The sequence below is a fragment of the Symsagittifera roscoffensis genome, chromosome 7 (assembly GCF_963678635.1).
Source record: "Symsagittifera roscoffensis chromosome 7, txSymRosc1.1, whole genome shotgun sequence".
In the NCBI taxonomy this organism is placed as follows: Eukaryota; Metazoa; Xenacoelomorpha; order Acoela; family Convolutidae; genus Symsagittifera; species Symsagittifera roscoffensis.
This window is the reverse complement of record NC_087068.1, coordinates 59,652,507-59,674,234: the sequence shown is the minus strand read 5'-3', so window position 1 is coordinate 59,674,234 and position 21,728 is coordinate 59,652,507. Positions and strand designations below refer to the sequence as shown.

Here is a 21,728-nt window from a genome sequence, read left to right as displayed (position 1 = left end):
AAAAATCAAGAAACTTTTCGATCGTCGAGAAAAACGTAGTGTCAATTTTGTCTTTTCTTTAAATGTTTAGCAAAAAATGAATGAAAGTATCTTCAAAAATCTCATTTTACTGGTGAGCTTTTCGCTCAATTCACTTATCAAGGTTTAAATAAAATGCTTTAAAAATATAACAATATCTGCTTGATTTTTTTTGCAGTAACAACTGTCATAGGAAGAGTCCGTATTACTTGCACGGCGCCGAGCACTTCAAGAAGTGATTGCATAGAAATGTGACTCATTGTGGGTTATTTTGTCCAGTTTTGAATTCGCCAAAAAAGTTTATAGGGGTCGAATATGGCATATTAAACCCCAATTGCTAGTGATTTGGATTCCAAAAAAAATCAAAAATCATTGATCTTTTTGTCGAAAAAACTCAGGCTGGATAGCCTAAAAATCAATCCAATTGTAGCGGAGAGTGGATGAAATTGAGTCTTCATTTTGAGGACGTCGTTGACGGGATCTATAATTTTTTTTATTTTTTCAATATATCTTAGCATCAAAGTTGATAAATAATCTTTTTTAAAAGCATGTTTTGATCCGAGTTTCAGTCTCTTCACATCACCATAGTAAGTAAATTAAAAATCTATCAAAAGTCAAGTTGGGTAAAATCAAATTTGAACGTGAACAGCCCAAAAGATGTTCACGCTCAATTTTTTCAGCGGTTTGATTTTGATTGCTTTTTAAGTCATTTCAAATTCATTTAAAGGAAGTCAAATTACGCTTTCCATTAGCAGAAATAAAAATAACGTGAAAAAGGGTGAATGTTTTTTGGATTAATTTCTTAGTGGGTTTAAATTTTAGAGTTTCTTGTGGCTTTTGAAAAAAAAATTTCTTTATCCAGTTTTTGATCCGACCATTTGAAAAATGAGGAGGAACTTTGTATTCGAGTATTTGAGTTTTTTCTTTATTTTGTTTTCGAAATCAGGTTACACAGTTATTTATTGGATTGGGTCGAATTCGAGCCCTTTCAGACGTGATTCGAACGACCCAAACAATTCTCAGTGTCAAGAAAAACGAGTAAGAAATTTTTGGCCTAATTTTAAAATTTTTGGCCTAATTTTAAGCTAATAAGGTGAATGTGCAGGCTTGCAATAGACTGTTTATGCTTGTTTAGGCCGTGAATTTTTAATTTATTTGAGTAAAAAAATAATTTTTGGAGTTTTTAAGCAAAACTTCAAAGTTCAAAAAAATTCTGCAAATTTTTTTTTTCTTTTCTCTTGTAATATTTATACAAAAACTGTTTCCATTGGCTTATTTGACTATGATTGTCAAATATGCTTAAGTTCTATTTTTCGTTCAGATCTTTTTATCAACCACGCAGGAAAAATGACCCTTATTTGAAAAAAGTCTTTTTCGTCTTTTTTCAAGACTATGGTCGAACATTCTATGCTACCTGCACAGTAACAGGCTATCCTTGTTATCAAATTGCGTTTGTTTTATCCAAAAATGGTCAATCAGAAAATATTTTTGAAGTTTAAAGAGCTTCAAGGTCACATTTTTTTCTACGTTGAAAAGGTTTCCAAGTTAATCAGTCGTTTTTTGGTCTTCTTATTTTTTAAGACCTGTCTGTTGGCCATTTTTCTCCTTGCGATAAGCAAGGGTATTGCAATCGGGTACTAGACTTTTCTCCCTAATAAATTTGTTCACAGTATTCGTCTCCTGGATTCACTCATATACTTTATTTATTATAAATTCAAATTGACTCAACCATCTGGCGCATATGATGTAGAGGTGAGACATCTGCTTGAGATGGCAAAGGTTTGTGGTTCAAACCCGGCCAGGACCTGTTTTTTTTCTCGCAAAATTGAGTTTTTTCTGCTCTTTCGGACTATCGTCCGTCCGTCTGTTTATTTTTGTTGGCTGATTTTGTTGAAGGTTCAGCTTTCTTCTAGGTTGTTGTCTTAACTTTAAACCCGGGGAGTTTGATTCCATTCGGGACTTTTTATTTTTCTGCGAATTGAGATTTTTGTCTGCATGCTTCTTTTTACCGGCTTAGTTCCCGCAGAAAGGACTTTCTTGAAAGTTCGGCTTTTTTGTAGCATGAATGCTGTTTGTAGCATGATGCTGTTCCTGACCTTTTAGGTTTTCATGCAATTTTTACAAATTTTTTATGACAAAAACGGGCTGTCTCTGTGTTCAGTCTTTGAGTTTAACGATTCTCTATCTGCTATGCTTGTGATATTCGGTAAAGCAGCCATTGGTCACAACTTAAGAGAGAACTAAAAGCAATGCTATTCTTTTTATAATTTAGAGTGATGCACTACAACGTGGAGCGAGAGTGTAATGTGTTTCTACGGGTGAAGATCTCAGACCAGGACAGTCAGTTCCAGTCCTCCACCATCCCCATCCCCAAATACCCTCCGACAGACCAGGACTCGGTCACATTCGTGGGAAGACTAGGTCAGTGTCTAACTGTCAGGCGAACCTCACCCACACATATCCACATATCGGGTGCAACAGGTCATGAAAAACGTGATCGACATCTAATTTTGAAAATATAAATTAAGTATCAGATTTGTCAGCGAAATAAAAGTTTTGCCTTTTGATCCAGTTTTCTCAAATTGGGTTATTTTAACAAAAAAGTGTCCATCATACATTGTTCTACAAATTCAAAGAGCTTTTAACACCATCTATTTGCAAAAAAATTGAAGGCTCTTCAAAAAACAAGTCAGTTTTTGTTTCAGTTTCATTGCATTTATTACTCTTTTCCTACTGTCAGTTGATTATATTTTGATTTACTCCCGCAATTTGTAATAATTTGTTAATTTTTCGCGTAAATATTTCAGATCGGCCCAAATGATTTCGGCTTATATTTTATGGGCTTAACAGACTAATTTTGGACGACTGTTTGAAGGGAGCCATATTTTTTAAGCCCCCCCCCCCCTCCGAATAGCAAATGTTAAAAGTTTTGAATAGATTTTATAGTTCAACGTTTTTCATGGCAACATTTTTTTCGGTTCAACGGGAATTTACCCAGGTTTTGTCGGCTCAACTTCCGCTCAATAGTTTCTTGCGAGTTTCCATTATAAAGCCGTTGATTGTGTTTTTGGACGTGTTTTCCGCAAATAGAACATCATTCCAGACAACACTTTGATTTTTTTGCGTTTTTGTTGGTTTTTAGTGGTCCTCCTTTCCTGTTTGCTATATGTGGTATTTAGTTTCTATTGGCATTTGTTCGACTGACAATTTTTTGTTGCTAGTAAATATTTTTCTGCGAAGTTTTTTTTATTGCATGACCGCTTTTGCTTGCTCTCGATTTCTCGAGAGTTTGCATTTTGTTGGAAGAAATGTCAGGTAGTTCCGGTTGTTTAGCTAATTTTAGTTGAGAACTTTATAGTTCTAGCTTTAATATACAGTTCTATAAGTAAATGTGTAGAATTGTTTGAGCAAATTGAAGTTTTGATTTTAGTTTTTGGGTCGCAGAATTTATGAATAAAAGTGAACTCAGAAATTAACAAGGATAGCCGGTTACTGTGCAAATAGCACATAATGTTCCTACCAGTCTTAAAAAATTTAATTTTTTTTTTCAAATTAATGTCGTTTTTTGGCGTGGCGTGATAAAAGAATCTGAACGAAAAAATAGAGCTTAGGCATTTTTGTCGGTCATAGCAAAATATTCAAATTGGAAAACAGTTTTTGAAGAAAAAAGACAAGAAAAACCAACGTAAACCTAGCTAAAAAGATAGTTTCATTTTTCAAGTTTCTAAATTTTCCAATCTTTTGTTTTGTCTGATATGTGTGTTAGCTTCTCGTTGCATCGCTTAAGTTTTTGTATCTAATATAACTAAATAGATTTTTGATTGTTGTGTTTTTTATTTTCAACAGCCAGAGTATTGCGAACGGGTACAAAAAATTTTCTCTTAAAAAACGTTTTAACAGGACTCATCTCCTTCACTCATTTATCTCCTGGTTCTTTCTGTTAAAATTCATGCAACAGATATATTTTGAACATGTTAGTGTTTTAAATATCCGTCCTATTCGAAGTTTGTTTTTTATGTTGATTGTAATTTAAAATTTTACCTTTGTTGATTTTTTAAAATTTCTTTTTTTGTTCCTTTGTTTTCGGCTTAATAGGTTTCGGCCTATGTTATATTGGTTTAGTGACCTCATATTGCGCCGTTTGATGAGCGAAAGAATTTTTTGTGCGCGGGTGAGTAAGTTTTGTGGGTGAGTGGCTATGCCTAATAACTTTTTGAATCTTTTGGAACAGTTTCTGCTCATGTATTTTAGGGATTTTTAGCGCTTGGTAAGTCTTCTTCCGAAACTTATCTCGTATTGCATTGTCTGGGCATTGCTTTATGGTTGTCTATTAAGCTCTCGGTTTAGTTTTTCAATTTCGTATATCACCTTGCATTCACTTCCTAAATGGCCTTCGTGAATATTATGTGGGCAGTACATGTATATGTTTCCAAAAGATTACCCCGATTTTTTTTGGTTGATTTTCAGCCTATTAGCTATCGGCTTTAATTATGTTGGTTTAAAAGACAAGTTTTCATTTTTTTAAGTTTTCAAAATTTTGAAGTTTTTGATTTCTAAGAGGGCGCTTAAAACTTCAGTAAATAAATTTATTTGCGTGAAATTAAATTTTCAAGGCTTAAGTTAAGCATAAATAAGTTAATGTAAGCCTGATGACTCGCTCGAAATTAGACGAAAAATCAAAAATTTCAAACCGGTTTTGTCGAAACTGGGAGAGCTTTGAAATTTTTTTACGTCGTTTGAATCATGGCTGAAAAGGCTTTTATATGGTATATCACTCAACCCAGTGCGATGATGGTTTGTGGTATCTGATTTTGCGTGGAAATCCAAAAGCAAGAAGACACCCGATTATAAAGTTCCTCTCCATTTTCAATGGTTGGAACAATAACAAAAATGTGCGAGTTAGTTTGGCACAGGCGTAGCGAAGCGTTGTAACATTTGTAACTGAAATATTACTATATATTGTAGAAATTAATAGAGCTGGTCAACGAAAAGTGGCTTGCGTAAAATAGTACCAAATGTGGACCCTTCTGATAAAATTTTGCAGCTAGAGTTGAGGGGGAGAAGGGTGGTTGCCCCCCCCCCCCCCCCCCTGCCTGATCCCGTCCAGTGGACCCTCTTGTGACTACACAGCACAGTACACTGATTTAGGTCGTGAGATGTTGCGCGTGACAGACTTCAGCAGCACAGTGTACATTGAGCAGAGTGGGGCGTGGTTCGATCTGAAGAGTCGGGAGCCTGTGATGGACACTGTGCTGCTGCAGAAGGTGGTGGATGGCATCGGCCCCATTGGACTGGCCCTCATCGACAGATTCTTCTCCTTCATGCTCCAGAAGAGGCTGGAGAGAGCTTCCAACTTCATACAGGACAAGGTTAACTCAATCACCGCCATATATGGATTGCACAATTCCCCCCTCAAATATTTCGCCAATTTGCTCACCGTTCCAGTCGAATTGGGCTGTATTTGACACAATAAGGTCCTCTGTGTATTTGGAGCAAAAATAGCCACTAATTTAAGAAGAATAAAATGTGCTTTTGCCATTGATTGATTGATAGCATTAAAAAATTTCAAGTTAATCTGACGACCTTCAGTGGAAACTCGGTATGTTTTTGTAATTGTCCCAGAATTAGTCCTGAGGGTGCTAGGTTGCTCAGCAGACCTGGTTTTTTTTCAGAAGACCCAAACCAATTAACAAGTCAGTCAGATCGTTAACATTAAATGTAGCAATGGCAAGTAGCGGCCAAAGATCAATCGACAATTACGCCAAAACTACCGAGTCAATTACTGACAAACTTAAATGAACATGAGCATATTGCTTAGCCCCAAAAATGTAAGAAGGGTTTAATATCCAAAAATTGTTAGAATTAATCCATTTTATTTGATAGACAAAAATGTCATTTTTTCTATGTAAACCACCAATTTTTTATTTTACAACTATTATACGCGAAACATTATAGGCGCATTAACTTTTTTGCTCTTGCGTGAGAGGCTCACTTTGATGTAGTTTTGTCAGTGATTGACTGGGTACGTTATTTTTATTGACTGAAAAGTCGAAAATAATCTTTTTTGGGGTAGAATTTGAGGCCAGAATGTGCAAAACAAATTGCACCATATTAATTCTACTGCAATTCTGAGCTAACTCTTTCAGCGTTTTTTAACTTAAAAAGAACCCATTTTGAAAAAAATGTGTTTTAAATTTCAAGTCTTGTGCGTTTCGTCCGGACAAGACTCTTATTCTTCAAGTCTTGTGCTCTTTTGTTTTTTTTTCAGAAAAAAGTCCTAAAATTTGTTCGCGCTTTTTTAAAACTCAGTTCTTTTCCTTTGTTAAAAGAAAGGTAAACTCCATTATCGACAGCAAAAGTGTATAGTTCACAAAAAATTTGATCGAAATCTAGTTTAGAAATTAAACTTTAATTTTCATATTTCCCAGCTGAACAAAAACCTAAGCTATTATTTCAATTGTTTCAAATCGGGTTATTTTAACCAAAAAAATACCAAATATTGAATTGTTCTTAAAATTCTAAGAGCTTTAAGGGCATAATATTTTTCTTTGAATTTCGATAGTTAAAGTTTTTCAAAAAAACAAATAAATTTCTCGTGTTTTTCTGTTTACTTGCGTTCTTTGACTCCTTGCCGATTCCCTGTTGCCTATGTTTTTTTTTGTTTCTGATCTTGATAGATTTTTGTTGACAAGTGTAATCACCATTGCGATAGCAAGGGTATTGCAATCGGGTGCTAGACTTTTTCTCGTTAACAACTTTGTCTACAGGACTCACATCTGGACTTCTTCACAAATTCTGTTTGCAAATCCTCTTTTCTTTGTGCTCATTGCAATTAGTACTCCTCTCGGTTGTAAATATCAAGCATGATTGAGTTTGTTCTTTTGAATATCGGCGCTTTTCAAAATTTTCTTCTTATATTGGTTGTGCTTTTTCCGACTCGATTTGTTAAAATTGTTTTCTTGTCTTTTTTGGGTTAATAGGCTCGGGCCTATTTTATATCGGCTTAGTGGCCTAAATTTGAGTAGTTTCAAGATCGCACAAAAAGCTGAAATCTTAATAGAAATTATAGTTCAAGTTTTTCATGACAATAATTTTTTTCGGCTTGATAAGTTTCGGCCTATGTTATATCGGTTTAATGGTCTCATTTTGCGCCTTTCAATGGGAGAAAAAAGTTTGCTTGTGCGTGTCTGTGTTTTAAGGGCGAGGGGGTTTAATAACTTCCTAATAGTCTTAAAATTTTTTTGACTTTTTTTGTTTTTTTCTTTTCGTTTTTTTTTCGGCTTGCTAGGATTTAGCCTATTTTGCATCGGCGTTATGACGCATATTTTGTCGTTGCACGAGCTGTGTATGTGTTTTGAGGGTGAGCGAATTTAATAATTTTTCAATAGTCCTAAAAATTTTTTCGGCTTCGTTTTTTTTTATTTTCCTTTTTTGGGTTTAATAGGTTTCGGCCATTCATTGTTATATGGGCATAGTGGCCGCATAGTGTTTCATTTGATGCGTGAATAGTTTGTATGTGAGTGTGTTTGTATCGGCCATTGTTATATGGGCATAGTGTTTCATTTGACGCGTGAGTAAGTTTGTTTGTGTGTGTTTGTTTGTTTGTTTGAGGGTGTGGGCGACTCGATAATTTAGAGAAAAATGGCCTAAAGGGTTTTTGCTAAGGTATTTCTGGCTTTGTTACCGCGTGATAATTTTTCCTTCTATGCTAGTTTTATATTCTATTGTCTTGGCTCGTTCTTGTTTCAAAACTAGCCTTATCGATTTACCTAGTTCAAAATTTTCGAATTTTTTTCGACTTAGCGGCATTCTTGTTTTGTATTGACCCACAATTGATTGAGAGGTGAAAAAGACGCTTAGTCTTTGGTTGGTCTTCTCGCATTAGGACAAATGTCCTAATACGGGAAGCTCAACCAAAGACTAAGCGTCTTTTTTTAGCCTCTCAATCAATTGTGGGTCAACAGTAATATGTCGAAATGCTAAAAGACACAATTGTAATATTTTTCTGCTACAAAACCGGAATCCTGAGATGTCTAAGTGTCATTAAGTGTGATTGAACGTATTGAGACACTAAAATACGTCGTGTCAGTTTTTTAGGAAACAGTCTTAAAGTTGCTAATTTTTTATTTCACTGTTGACTTTGTTCTTTCTAAGTTAGTTTCAATTCATTTGCTGCACGAACGGCAAATGAAGCTCTTCTGTCCAAAAAAGAAGATAAATCAACCGTTGATCCAGTTTTCTCAAATTGGGTTAATTGTATAAACAAAGCGTCGGTCATAGTTTTTTGAAATTGAAAAATGTTTAACGTGATATAAATTTTGGAAATTCGACCGTTTAAAAATGATTAAAAATTAATCAATCTTTTTTTTTTGGTTTGAGTTTTTTGAGACTTTTCCAGCTATCTGCTGGCGATGATACTCAGGCTTCACATATCGAATCTGATGTTTTCAGTTTCCATAGAGCAATTTTTAATCTTCTCATGGACCATCTGTTATGACGACTTGAGTAAAACTAATAAGTATGAAGCAAAAGCTGTAATTCTAAACTTCATTTAACTTAAGTAGAATGAATTTTAAAGATTGTTGTATTAAGAGGTAATGATCGAAGTGTGTTTATCTTACTTAGATTATGTTTTGTTTCAAAGTTGTTCGGGCTCAGATATTGCGGATTTATGTTTAAGTTGACTTAGAGTTGTTTTAGATTTATGTTCAAGTTCAATTTAAATTAATTTGCCAAAAGGAAAAAAGTTCAGAAAAGTCATTCACTTTTTTGGGTTTCTTGACTCTTTTCCAGGTGCCTGTCGGACTTTTTTCCAGTAAGATGTGAAAATGTCGTGACTTTTTATCGGTAGATTTTAAACCTTCTGGTGAGGGTGCATATGCAACTTTTTTTGTTGTATAGAGCAGGGATGGAAACCGGTCACTTTTTTCTCGAATTGACCTGCCCCAAGTGGTCAAATTTTTTTACAGGTTGGGTCACCTGTCGACCGGTCACAACTGAAAATTTGAAAATCATTGGTTCATAAACCTTCATTCAACATAAGTAATTTCAAGTTATACAACCAAGCGTAATTAAATCATACTCGAAAACCGAATCAAACCAAAGTTGTGCTTATTAGTTTGGTTATTGTAAGCGAAGCTGGCGTCTCTCATCATGAAGGGACCGAATGTTATGAAATTTATTTTCACTTCTTTTTAGCCAATCAGAATTGGGTATTCAAAAAATCTCTGAGAAATCAAGGAAATTTCAACCACTTGAAATTTTCTCAATTTCAACCCATCTACCACTTGACGATATTATTTTATTCATCTTTTCATGGGCCTATGAGCTCTCCAGTGTTAAATTTTGCGAAATAGAGCTTGAAATAGGTGTTTATTCAACCTTTGATTGGAGTTCTTTTATGAGATAAATATGTGCTATGGCCCTTCTTGAAAAGCGTACTGTTATTGGGGGGAGGGTAAAATTGTCAAAATTGATGAAAGTTTATTTTCGCGTCGAAAAATAACATTGGTCGGATACCCAGAACAATGGGTTTTGGGGGGTTATTGCCGCGAATCAAAGAGAAGTTTTCTATATGCCGTCCCTGATCGCTCTTCCGCTACCCTTATCCCTGTCATACGTCAGTCAAAATGTCCCGGAACGCTGATTTGCTAGGACAAATGCAAAGCTTATGGCTTCTTAAATGAGGGTTTTCATCGTGAATCTGTAAATCATAGCCAAAATTTTCTCAACCCGTTCACATTTTGCCATATGACTCTTATAGAATCTTAGTGGAGAAATGCAAAAATGTGAAATAAGCGTCACTGTGGTACGGCATGAAGCCAAGCGGACTCGTATCTCTGCGAATTTTAGTGGAGAGAGCGTCAAAATTTAATTAAAAGCTGTAATCCATTTGCCCAAATTATCAAAGAAATTGCTCACTTCTGACGCGCCCCAGAAACTTTCTTCGTATATTATGTTATAACTGAGGTATTTGTTTGTTGATTGAGTGTTTTCAATTTCCGAGCGACTATTTTCGTAATTTTGAGCCGTTTAGTGCATAAGACCCCAAAACTTTGCTGTGCTGCTTCAAGTCAACTTCTAAGGATTCGGGATGGTTGAAAGTTTGGAAGTTTTCCATCATTCAGTCACTCCATCATGAGAATAACCCCCCCATCCTCCCCGGCAAGCAAACTGTTAAAAAGTTAGGATAAAACCGAGTTAAATAAAAAGGTTGAGTTAAGAATTAAGAATTAGTTGCACAGAATTGGTTACGTATCAATAAAGATTAATGATCGGACACTAGTTCTGCCAAAAGCCGTTGCGCTTTTGGCAGGTATTTAAATAAGTATGATCATAATTGAGTATAACTTAAAGGTTAAAATGTCGACAATAAGATATCACATTTGACATTCCCCGCGAAATTTTAGCTATAGCATATACTTTCGGCACGCAAAAAAAAATGTTCTGGCTCAGGGGTGGGGTAGCCTCGTCGGGAAAGCCCCAGGTTAGCGCCCGATGGGTAGGACGTTAGCACCTGAATGGTAAGATGATGAGTTTACCCCACGATAGTACCCGATGGGTCAAATAATAATTTAATTAGATAAATAATTGTACTGCTCGATGTTGATGGCTAAAGCGACTAAGAATTAGTACGCTACTCTTCAATAGATCAGTATCCTTAGTATACTAGTCCAGCCGAAGGGTTATCTTATCTGCGAAGAATTGCATCACAAGGCAAAGGTACCAAAGCTCATATCGAGGACAGTGCTAAATTTACTGAAAACTATAGAATACAAGTTTTTCAAAAGTTTTAGTTTTAATGTGTGTTGTTACTACTCCTCAGTGGGGTCTAAAAGGCATCCCGGTTTGCGGCTCGATAATTTGTCCACCTTCTCAGTTCGTCGAGCGTCATTGGTCGTCCAAGAAGTTCTATCGCCCAAATGATAGAAGGGGTATTTAACCAGTCTGGATCGAATACGGTCGGTGTTGATGTTGCCTCAATTGATTCGGAAGGAAGGCCCGATGGGTGGAATTGTGTCGTCCGAAGCTCAGGGCTGAGTTGAACCTTCCTGGGTGAGATACTTTGGGAGGGTGATACGAGGAACTTTACATCACTCGACTGCTCAGGTCTTTCTTCAGATAAGTAAACTGTCGTTGGATGCGATGTCGAAGATGTCGTCGGGGGGGGGGGGGGGGGGGTAGGTATACTACGTCGATTTGGTGGCTTTCCAATTCGGTAGTGGTCGCTTCGATCGTTGAGCAATAAGGAGAGGTGTGAGCTCGATGAAGTGCATGTTCATCTGGCCTCTCGTCCGATTTGTCTACTAGGCTGGTAAACACTCTCTCCCCCAACATCGTCGGAGGTTGTCTAGATCTCATGGGTCTAGTGTTGTGTCGAGCATAAGTGTCAGGCAGTTTTTTTAGAAGGAGGTGATTTCACTGGTGACGAGGCCTTCCTTTTAGCCGTGCCAGACGGTTTAGCTTTTATCTTGGTAGAGGCCGGATCTTTTAGTTGATTTTCCATTTCAGCTATTGAGTCCGGTTTAGCATTCCTTTCGGTTTGTTCTGCTCCGGGATTCTCCGAGTAATTTGGTATCCCTTTGTTGCTTGTCTCTACTTCTTCATGGCTGTCCAGGAAGATGAGCGGCGGGGTTAGGTGCGGGACTGACTATTATCGCCTGAGTTCAGATCGATCAGTGGGATCTCTGCCTTTTCTATTTTAGGTTCAGTCTGATTCGGGATTTCAACTTTAAGGTCTGCTTGATCTTGTGGTGAGCGTTCCGTTTGGTTTTCTAGATCGATTATAGTTTTAGTGTTTAATTCTTTTAGCGAGATTAGGTCACTTGAATCGTCATCTGATAATGTTTCCACGGAAGGATTCGTCGCTCTGCTTTCATTTTACTAATTCTGGAATAGTAAAGTTTGCCCGGCGGGCTTGACTCATGGTCACTTTTGAGGCCAATGGGAAACCTCAACCGTTTCCGTTGTTCTTCCTCCTCTCTCAGGAGTGTCTCTCTCGAACTATTCTTCTCAGCTTTCCGCCTCGCAATATCCAGCTTTTCGAATTTGTTCTGAAGGTTTCTTTTCTTTTGGGTCGCCTTTGAACTTCTAAAACCGACGTTTCTTTGGGCTTTCATGATTTTCCTCGGTCCCTTGGTTGCGTAAAATTTTACTAATTGGTCTCTCTTTCTCGGGCTAGCCTTCTTCGGAGCAGGTTGTCTTTAAATGGCTAAATCAGATTTACGTATTAATTTTCCATTTTTCAGTGTAACTGTGCGGTCTAACTCCCTTACTGTCCATCTATCCTGAACTTTTCTATATATAGTGGTCTTACCCGGCGGGTTGCTCAACACGGAGTTTTTGATGCCTAGAGCATCTCTCTTTTCGGCGCGGGAGAGAACTTTAACGGGAGAACCAGCGCTAGTGCATTAGAGATATCATCTGACGAAGATGAGTTATCGTCCAGATCTCCATCTTCAATATCGTCGGGAGTGTCCCAGTCGTGTCTTCTTTCCCGACTCATGAATTTTCTGCCTTTATCTATACATAATAAGGTTTTGTACTAATCAAGGTTATTTGAGGATGGTGACTTGACTAAGTTATGCCAGATAGTACTTGGTGATCTACCAAAGTGTGCTTCGAAGGGGGAGCAGTTTAACGACTGTTGCGCTACATTTCTTAGACATTTTATAATCTTCAGTAGTGCGGTTTCTAGCGACGGTTTTTGGTGTTCTTGTGCCATGACTAAGAGCCTTTATTTAATGATTCTAATTAAACGTTCGACCAATCCCGTAGCTCTATGGTCACCCACCGGGCTAAATAATACCTTTATGTTATGTTCGAGACAAAATTCTCTAACTTCTTTAGAGATAAAGCCTGATCCCTGATCCGTTCTAATAGTTCTAGGTATCCCATGTAGAGCTATGTATTTGCTAAGAAAATTTATGATTGATTAAGCCGATGTGCTCGATGTTATTTGTGCCGATGGGAATTTGGAAAATCTGTCCACACATACCAATATGTATTTTTTTGTTCCCGATGTTAACGGTAACGGACCGGCAAAGTCTAATTCCATTTCTTGATTTGGTTCTTCGATCGTTGGGAGTTCTTCGAGGTTATTATGGTTTGGGAGAGGTTTCAAATTTTTACCTGCTTTCACGCACTCGATGCAGTTTTCGCCGTGAACTTGGATCTCGCGGTAAATTTTTGGCCACCATATATATTGAGTTGCCAGGCTTTTCATCGCGAACTGGCCTGGGTGGGCTTCATGTAATCTATGAAGCATTGTCGATCTCAAGCATGCCGGGATAACTAATCGGTCGTCGGAATAGAGACATCCTCCGCTGACGTGTAAATTATTAATATAAGATTCATAGTAATTTCTCAATTGTGTAATATCTTGTTTGCGGTGTTCCTCAATTGCTTTCATGATTTTTTTTAATACCAGGTCCTGTTTAGATAATAGAGACATAAATTTCGAATCAAATATTTCAGGCCACGTGATTGGAAATATGTTAATTTTAACTGTTTTCGAGCTTTTTCCCTTACTAGGTGTTATTTCCGCGGGATTACCCGATGGGTTGCTAGTACTTGGTGTTAAAGTATTCATGTTATCAATATTGGAATGTTCAAGTTGTTCAGTTAGTTCAAATTGTTCGGCCATATCTTTCAGAGTTTTATAATTAGTTGAAAAATCGATAATTTTGCAAGATGGATCGCAGTTTTCCGTTCGTGAACGTAAATTTTGGCACACTGAAATTTTAGAGTGGTTAACGATAGCTTGGAAAGTTTCAGCGGCGTTCACAATTCGTTTCTCACGTTCTATTTCTTGACTGGTCATGTGATCTATCGACTGGGCAACCGTATTGCAATGTATGACGTCATGCGCTAAGACTTGCTGAGCGAATTTATTTCTTATTTGCGGCCAAGAATTTCTAGGCATCAAATGATCAAAACCTAGGAGAGTACTACTTTGGTTTAGCGAACCGATAACAAATTTCTCGTCGTCGAGGGAAACTGGTACGGGTTCACCCGATAGGTGTCGAGATAAGTAGTCGACAAATCCCATGTCCTTGCCCGGCAATTGTTCGACAGTAAAGTCGAATGGTAGTAATTTGTCCGCCCAACGGGTGAGATGTGATTGGGCCGTTTTTGCGTATTTGTCGTCTTTCAGCGCTCCAATTAAAGCTTTATGATCTGTTAAGATGAAGAATTGTTTGCCCAATCAGAAGTTTTTAAAATGATCTGATGCCCACACTAGACCCAGCATTTCGAGTTCATTTGTGCTATATTTTGGTTCAGCTACGTTCAAGAATCTGCTAGCGAATGCTACAGTTTTCCAAATCCTCCGATGGTCTTGTTCATTGGACGCGCCCAGTCCTAAATGTGATGCGTCGCATTTCGCTCTAGTGTCCAGGTTTACATCAAAACGGTGATTCATTACAGTGTTACAGATTTCTTTCTTGATTTTATTAAACGCCTCGGCGTGCACCGTGGACCACCTAAATGGTTTATTATTCTGCATAAGTTCTCTAAACGGTGCTGATAAGGACGCTCAATTTGGTATAAATTTGTTGAATTGGTTAATCGATCCCATTAGTGATCTTATATCTTTGATACAGCTTGGTTCTTTCAGATTTCTGATAGCGTCAGATTTCTAGATTTCTGTATGAGTGGTGTCGTCCCTTTTGCATCGACTTTAAGTCCTAGCCATTATATTATGAGTCAAAAATGTGCACTTTTCCCATTTTTTTGGCCAATCCTTCGTCGTCTAGTGTTTTTAAAAAGTTAGTAACTAGTTTTCGGTGTTCGTCCTCGCTACCACGGTAGCATTTAAGATGTCGTCAAGATAACAATGGGTGTTTGGTAATTTCTCCGTCATACGGTCCATTATGCGTTGAAATTCGTTGGGCATATCGCCTAACCCGTAAAATCCGATTTTAAAACTGTAGGAGCCTGTCACGTCTCTCCCTACGATATTGAAGTTACATTGGTTGCTTGCCTTTTTTGATAACGGTATTTGGCTATATTCGTACTTTAGATCGATCGATGAGAACCAAATTTTGTTTTCATCGTGACCGCTAATCAACACTGCTACGTTATCGATTAGTTCAAATAGATTCGGCATTTGATATCTATTACGAAATATCTGTTTGTTGAATAATTTTGAGTTAAACGCTAATTTAATTGATCCGTCCCTTTTGGCTGTAATTACGATAGAGGAGATGAAACAATCTTCAGAACATCTAGACAATTTTTCAATGTGACCATCTCTTAGTAGTTGGTCGATGCGTAATTTCACCTTAGGGAGAAGATGGATTGGAATGCGTTTCCCCTTGACCTGTATCGGTTCTATTGGTTCGTTGAAGTAAGTGTTAATTATGAAATTCTTCGATCTACCGGATCTTTTTATAAGGTCTGAAAATCGTCTTGATATGTATGTTTTAAACTCACTTTGTAATGGTGTATCTTGGTCCCGGTCTGGTTTTCTGTCTGATGCAAATTTTATTTGGTTGACGTCTGTCCCGATAGGAGATCCTTTCTGGGTTAGCCGTAACTCTGACCCATTGGGTGGGGGTTGCTTCTGTAGTACTTCTATCCCCATGTTCGGTAATGTCATTTCCGAGGAGGTTTCTTTCTGCTCCTTCAGTAATAAAGAGTTTCTGATCTCTAGCGTCCCAACCCTTCGATCGAATCCTCACTCGAACTCTTCCAATGATGTTTATTGCGCTCCCGAAGCCCTGATACGCTTTCCTTGTGATTTTTTCCACAGCTTCTATCTTTAAAAATCTATCTCGAGTTTTCAATTCATGAAGTAGATCTTTCTTCATAAATGAAACTGGGCTTGCTGAGTCAATCTGAATTTCTGTGTGGTAGGGGTTGTAGTTTCCTAGAGATACCATGAGCGTATTTTTTAGTTTTAGTCCTTCGTGATTGAAAACGGTTCTCACTCCGCGCTCGATCTTATCTTCGACTGCGTTTTTTTGAATATCCGTGTCCACCGCTATATTTAAAAAAATCATCCAAGTTGACTTCGAATTCGGGATTCTCTTGCGGTTAGCCCGGGTATTTTCTTTATCGTGAGATGTTTGTTCGACTACGTTTGTTTGCGTCCTTAATGCACTCGTGCAATACTTTGCAAAGTGACCTTTACGGCCGGACGTATTGCATTTTCTATCCTTGGCTGGGCATGTAGTTAGGTGTCCTTTCTTGAACTGCTGACCACAGTTACGACATTTTTTGTTTTCGACAATATTTAGGGTCGGTTCGTTCTATACGTATTGTGGTCTTTGCGCCGCATTATAGACAGGGAATTTCAGGTATTGCTGGTGAATTTTGGTACCTTTCTCGTGGACGAGTACGTAGGACAGCACGTTTTCTGGAGTCAAGTATTCGATACATAATTTTTTCTGAATCTCGACATTTCGCGTATTTGTAATAAAAATATCTCTGACTAATTCTGACTCAAGTTCTCCTAATTTACAATTTTTTGCTAACTCGGATAGTGTTTCGTGGAATTTCTCTAAAGACTCGTTTTCTTCGGCCGATGGATTTTGCATTATCTGTGTAATCTTGGATAGCTAGTCGGTGACGTTCGTCTTTGTCGGTCCGACGGGCTTAATCATCGGCAGTATCCGTTGGTTCGGCCATAGGGTTTGCTAGTTCGGGTCTTGACGGGGAGTTGATTACGTCTTCAATGTCCACGGAATCTTTCGCGATGATTGTTAATTGGAACTTTTCTGACCATTTTTCCCAGTCGTGCTGGTTTTTGCTCGATGTGTTTTTCCAAAAAAAACTCTAGTCCTCGTAGGTTCGACTCATTTGACTGCGCCATGTTAAAAAGATAGGATGAAACCGTCGGTTTATTAAATTGGTTAAACTTTAACTAAGACTAGTTTAAGACAGGTTGGTTTTAAGATCCCTACAAGTTAGTTGTAGGCTGTTATCTAAGACTAGATTAAAAGACTAAGAGTAACTAGGCTAAACTAAGAGTTAAATAAAAAAGTTGAATTAAGAATTAGTTGCACAGAATTGGTTACGTATCAATAAAGGTTAATGATCGGACACTAGTTCTGCCAAAAGCCGTTGCGCTTTTGGCAGGTGTTTCAATTAGTATGATCATAACTGAGTATAACCTAAAGGTTAAAATGTCGACAATATGATATCACATTTGACACAAACGCAATTACGTCATGATTGAAAAATCGAATCGAACCAAAGTTGTGCTTATTAGTTTGGTTATTGTAAGTGAGCGCAATTGTCATGCTCAGAAAATTACTGACTGTGTGGTTAGAAATCGTCAACACGACCGGCTTGCCACCGGTCGACTCGGCCGGTCAATTGCCTGTCGACTCGACCGGTTTCCTCCGTGATATAGAGCATTGATGGGATGACTGAAGGTATGCGTTCATTATATAAACAAGGGAAACATGATGAGCTTGATATATTTGCTGTGTGTTTATATAGGTGATTTCACAGCAGCTGGTGGTTGAGCACTTGACAGCCACCATTAAAGGACTGAGTGGAATTAAGGGAGTGAGTCAAGGCAGTAAAGACCAGCCTTCTAAGATGCTACTGGCCGCCTTCAACAAACTCAGAAAGTTAGTGAACCTCTTACTGTACTGAACAGTTGCAACTATCTCCATCCTTGTATGTTTTGTATTTGATTGTGAATATTGGCTGACAAATAAATGAAGAATAATTACCATTTTGTTCTGAATTGCAAAAAGTTTTAGTTTTGCGCCGGCAGTTTTTTCTTCTCTGGCTGTTTCTCTGAAGAACCCATACTCCATAATTGTTTTCAGTGATTGTAAGACACTTGTTTGGCTCGTTGTTACATTTCGTCATGCATCATGCGAATCTTATTGTATAAATAAAAACTGAGGATGCTATCAAGTTAGGTGTGTGTAAACTAGATGAAGCGGACTAATGAACGAACTGCTCGCAGATTCCCACTGAGTTTTTTTTGGGTTAAACTTTTAAGGAGATTGTTGAACTTGATTGTTGGAATAGAAGAATATTCACAAGTGGAGGAGGAGGGATGGGATGGGCAAGTTGTTTATGTTGTGATGTTTTGTAGTTTCATCCAGCCACTGCTGACAGTGTTGAGCAGGATGGGTCAGATACAGCAGCTGAGGATGCACCTGAACCAGAAGCTGTCTCTCCTCTCCTCCTCCAGATCCCAATACCTGCACTCCTGTCTCCTCACTCTCAACAAGGCCATTCTGCACGACATAGAAGCACACACTCTCAACCCCAAACACAAGCCATACCCTAGCGAAGACCCACTGTTAGGTATGTTAATGATTTAACTTTTCTTAATGTTGATTGCTCGAGCCATTCGTGACTTTTCATTTGTAAACGTCCTCACTGTGTAACTTAGGATTGAAACATAAAGTTGGAAACAAAACATGGCAACTAAAGTAATTGAAAACTCAAAAGAAGAAGAAAGATTCGATAATTATTTTCAAAGTACGAATCCCACTTCGGTCGCTGTCGGTGGGTTCCCAGTGTCATCCGCCTCCTCTAGGTGGGACCGGTTTTGGTAAAATGGATGACATCCCTCTCCCTCAGGCTGGCTATAAATGAGCAGGGCCGGTTGCTAATAAAAAAAAGTAGACCTCGGTACAGGAATGTTAGTCGAGAATGTGCCTTGTAGAAGAGTAACTGCAGAAGTAAAGTCAGGTCTCAAAACATGGGCCTTAGATTTTAAAAAAACCTGATGTGTTTGTTCAGTTGCTTTTTTTGAACTTCCCGACTTGTTTCTATATAAATATATAGAGGCCGGATTAGTATTAAAAGTATTCTCAGAGTTTTGTTTTGCTAGTTGATCTGTCGGAGTATCTGAACCACAGTGGACTGAGTGACCCCCTCAGCAAAGTCTACATCCTGACTCCGGATCCCAGCATGAAGTTCGTACCTGTTATCACCACCCTGCTAGTGATCGGACACCTCAACAGGGCATCTGCCCCCTTCGCCCGCAACATGGCCACCTTCATCAACCCCTCCCCCTCCTCATCGTCTGCAGTGGGCGTCCCAGCCGACTACGCGGACACCCGAATGTTGCTCCTAGGAGTGCACACATTCCTCAAGCAGTTCCACAACCAGGCTAGTATCTTTCGACATCCTCTTTCTGGTTATTGGGGATTTTAGACGGAAATTAGGCATGTTTTGAAAAAAAAGGTCTTTTTAGGCTTCTATTCTCTCACCTGTCTCTCTCTCTCTCTCTCTTTTTTTTCTCTATCTATCTATGTTTGTCTTTCTTAGACGATCCTTCATTTTTGGTCCCTATTTGTTAGTCTGGTCTATAACGACTGAATCTATTCGACCATTTTTGCTCGGGCGCGATGTGATACTCTTCTTTTCACAGGTGCTCCTAGAGGTGTTCTCGTACATGGGCTCATATGTGACGTCATTGGTGTCTCTCTTGCCCTCTGGTGACCCCTCGAAGCCCCTCTCGGAACTTCCTTCTGACCTGTCCCAGGTGCTGCACTTCATGCGCCAGCTGGCTCTCATCTCCGACTCCAACGACACTCTCTTGTCCAACTACATCCCCGCTCATATCTTGGAACTGCCTTTACACATGTGAAGCATATGTCCTCCATCTATCTTATCATAGATTAGAAAGTTATAGTTTCATAACTGAATATATATTTAATAAACTACATTTTATATCTATCTCAATAATTTATATTCATATAAACTGTTTTGCAGCAATTCTCAGTTTGCATGACTAGTTCTGTTCTCTTTAAGTTGATCCAAACTAAAAACTAACTAAATTAGCTGTCTGCTATCTAAGCATGCATTTGTGTTAGTTAAAATTGCTAAGTTAGCTATTATGAAGTTTATTTGTTTTTCAAGTTTCGTAAGTGATCCATTATGAATTCCAGTTTCTAAATTTTCCTGTCGTGTTCTCAACTTCTCGCAAAACTTGACGCCAGTCGTTCTCGAAATTTTCGGCATTGATGAAGTTATTTCGTTTGCTCATGGATGGAGGTTCGGGGTACTGGTTGCATTCTAGTTCAGTGGCCAGCTGTGGAGCAGTGTACCATTTTGCGTATCGTTTCAATGACCTGAATCAAGTTGTTGGTATTTGATTCAGTGTGTCATTTTACACTGCATATTCATTCTTTTCACAGGAGAGTCTGTTTCTGCTGCAGATCCCGACAGCCAGTAGAATCAAGATGCAAATGAAGATTCCAGCCAAGATTCCAATCATCCTTATTATCTAGGAACAATAAAATATGACTCGTGGCATATCACAACATGGTATTGAGTTAAGTCCAATGTGGTTAACTCATAGAGTAATTTCGGATAGGGTACACCGTCTGCTCGTCACGCTATCTTATTTTCGGCCGGATAGATTCGTGCAACTTCTTAGTCTAATACCGATCCTAATCTTACTCTTATACTATCTAGTCTCAGGTTGTTTAACTAGTCTCTGCTAGGCTCAATAGATCTAGGGTATACTGGTTTATTGCGGCTGCTGAAGTTCTCTTGGAGAGGCAACTAATTTCTAAGTTAAATTCAAATCTCTCTGGTGCTGAAATTACAAGTAATTTCAGCACTTACAAATAAGTGGGTTGTTAGTTAGATGGATCATGATTGGTTAATATTAAATACTTTACAGTGGTAAAATATCTAATTTATCCAATCATAAAATGTAGTTTAGATCAGGTTCCACCCATCCGGGTTTTACAGAGTTTTTTAGAATTGCCTTTCTGCAATTCAAAGGATGGATGATGGACGTTGGTATTTGGCGAACATCATATTTCTTCTGGGTTCTCTTGTTAGAGAAGTTCCAGGATCAATCGTTGTGTCTTCTTATGACAACGAATGGGTTTTCTCAACAAACTCAATCTGATTTCAGAATGGTTGGCTATGACAGGTTTTCTGTTTCATGTAGAGAACTTCTTTTGTGTTCGACCTTGTCTGGGAATGGCGTGGAGATTGTGCGTGGAGGGGATGCCTGGTTACTCGGATCTGTACGTATACTTGAACATCGAGGTGGTCATTGGTCTAATTCAATGAAGTCCTTTTCTGCGAAGTCAAGTCGTACTCTAAATCCTTTGAGTTGTGATTGTGGACGGCATATTGATTGTGGTTGGCCATTCTTTTTCGAGTGTAGTGGGGTCATTTTGTCTTTGGATGCTCTTTTTGGTGTTGTATGCTGATCTATATACTGCAAGGTATAATTTACATTTTATAAAATTTTTATTAGTTCAGTGTTTTAATTATGATTTTGGTTATTTGTTTTCACAAAAGCTTTTTGTTTTAGTTCGGTTATTTTGAAGAGTTACTCACCCTTGAGTACCTCTTATTAAAAATAGAAGTGTGGTCACAAAGCGTGGATGTAGCGCGGTTGGTTAGGCCGGCTATAGAGCATGCTCAGGACGTCCTCTCTGGTTGGTTAGGCCAGGAGTGGTCCTGTTATGTGATAACGTTTTATGTCGGGTTTGTGGTGGTTTTTCTTATGTTTCGTTGGTTGTGTCCTTTTTTCAAAAATCAAATTGTTTTTGGTATGGGTTTGTCTTTCGACTTTTTTGTGTTTTATTATTTCTTTCTTAGACTTTATAATAGTCTTCAAAAGAATAAATTATCCAGTTTTAAACTGGGTTAATCCCGTTTGGGTACCGTTGGTTTCTTTTCTTAGTCATGCTGTTATTCTATGTGTTGTGGTGTTTAGTAAGCTGCGTTGGTTAGTTTTGTTTAGTATATAATTCCTTTCC

General features: G+C 38.1%; 2 protein-coding genes across 3 annotated transcripts in view; one reads left to right on the top strand and one right to left on the bottom strand.

Annotated features, from left to right (window-relative positions):
• The window catches only part of LOC134850881 (WASH complex subunit 5-like), a 127,709-nt gene extending 108,050 nt beyond the window's left edge, over nucleotides 1-19,659 (top strand). Inside the window, exons 13-18 of the mRNA XM_063866643.1 lie at nucleotides 2,291-2,439; nucleotides 5,167-5,387; nucleotides 17,467-17,600; nucleotides 18,080-18,294; nucleotides 18,827-19,107; nucleotides 19,370-19,659. Of these exons, the coding sequence (XP_063722713.1) occupies nucleotides 2,291-2,439; nucleotides 5,167-5,387; nucleotides 17,467-17,600; nucleotides 18,080-18,294; nucleotides 18,827-19,107; nucleotides 19,370-19,588 (1,219 nt within the window). The 3' untranslated portion in view covers nucleotides 19,589-19,659. The remainder of the gene's footprint in view (nucleotides 1-2,290; nucleotides 2,440-5,166; nucleotides 5,388-17,466; nucleotides 17,601-18,079; nucleotides 18,295-18,826; nucleotides 19,108-19,369) is intronic.
• A 128-nt stretch (nucleotides 19,660-19,787) lies between these two features.
• The window catches only part of LOC134851611 (uncharacterized), a 36,089-nt gene continuing 34,148 nt past the window's right edge, over nucleotides 19,788-21,728 (bottom strand). The window contains exon 5 of one of the 2 annotated variants that reach the window (XM_063867766.1): nucleotides 19,788-20,227. In XM_063867766.1, the coding sequence (XP_063723836.1) occupies nucleotides 20,111-20,227 (117 nt within the window). In that variant the 3' untranslated portion in view covers nucleotides 19,788-20,110. The remainder of the gene's footprint in view (nucleotides 20,228-21,728) is intronic. The other variant, XM_063867767.1, reaches the window with a different exon arrangement.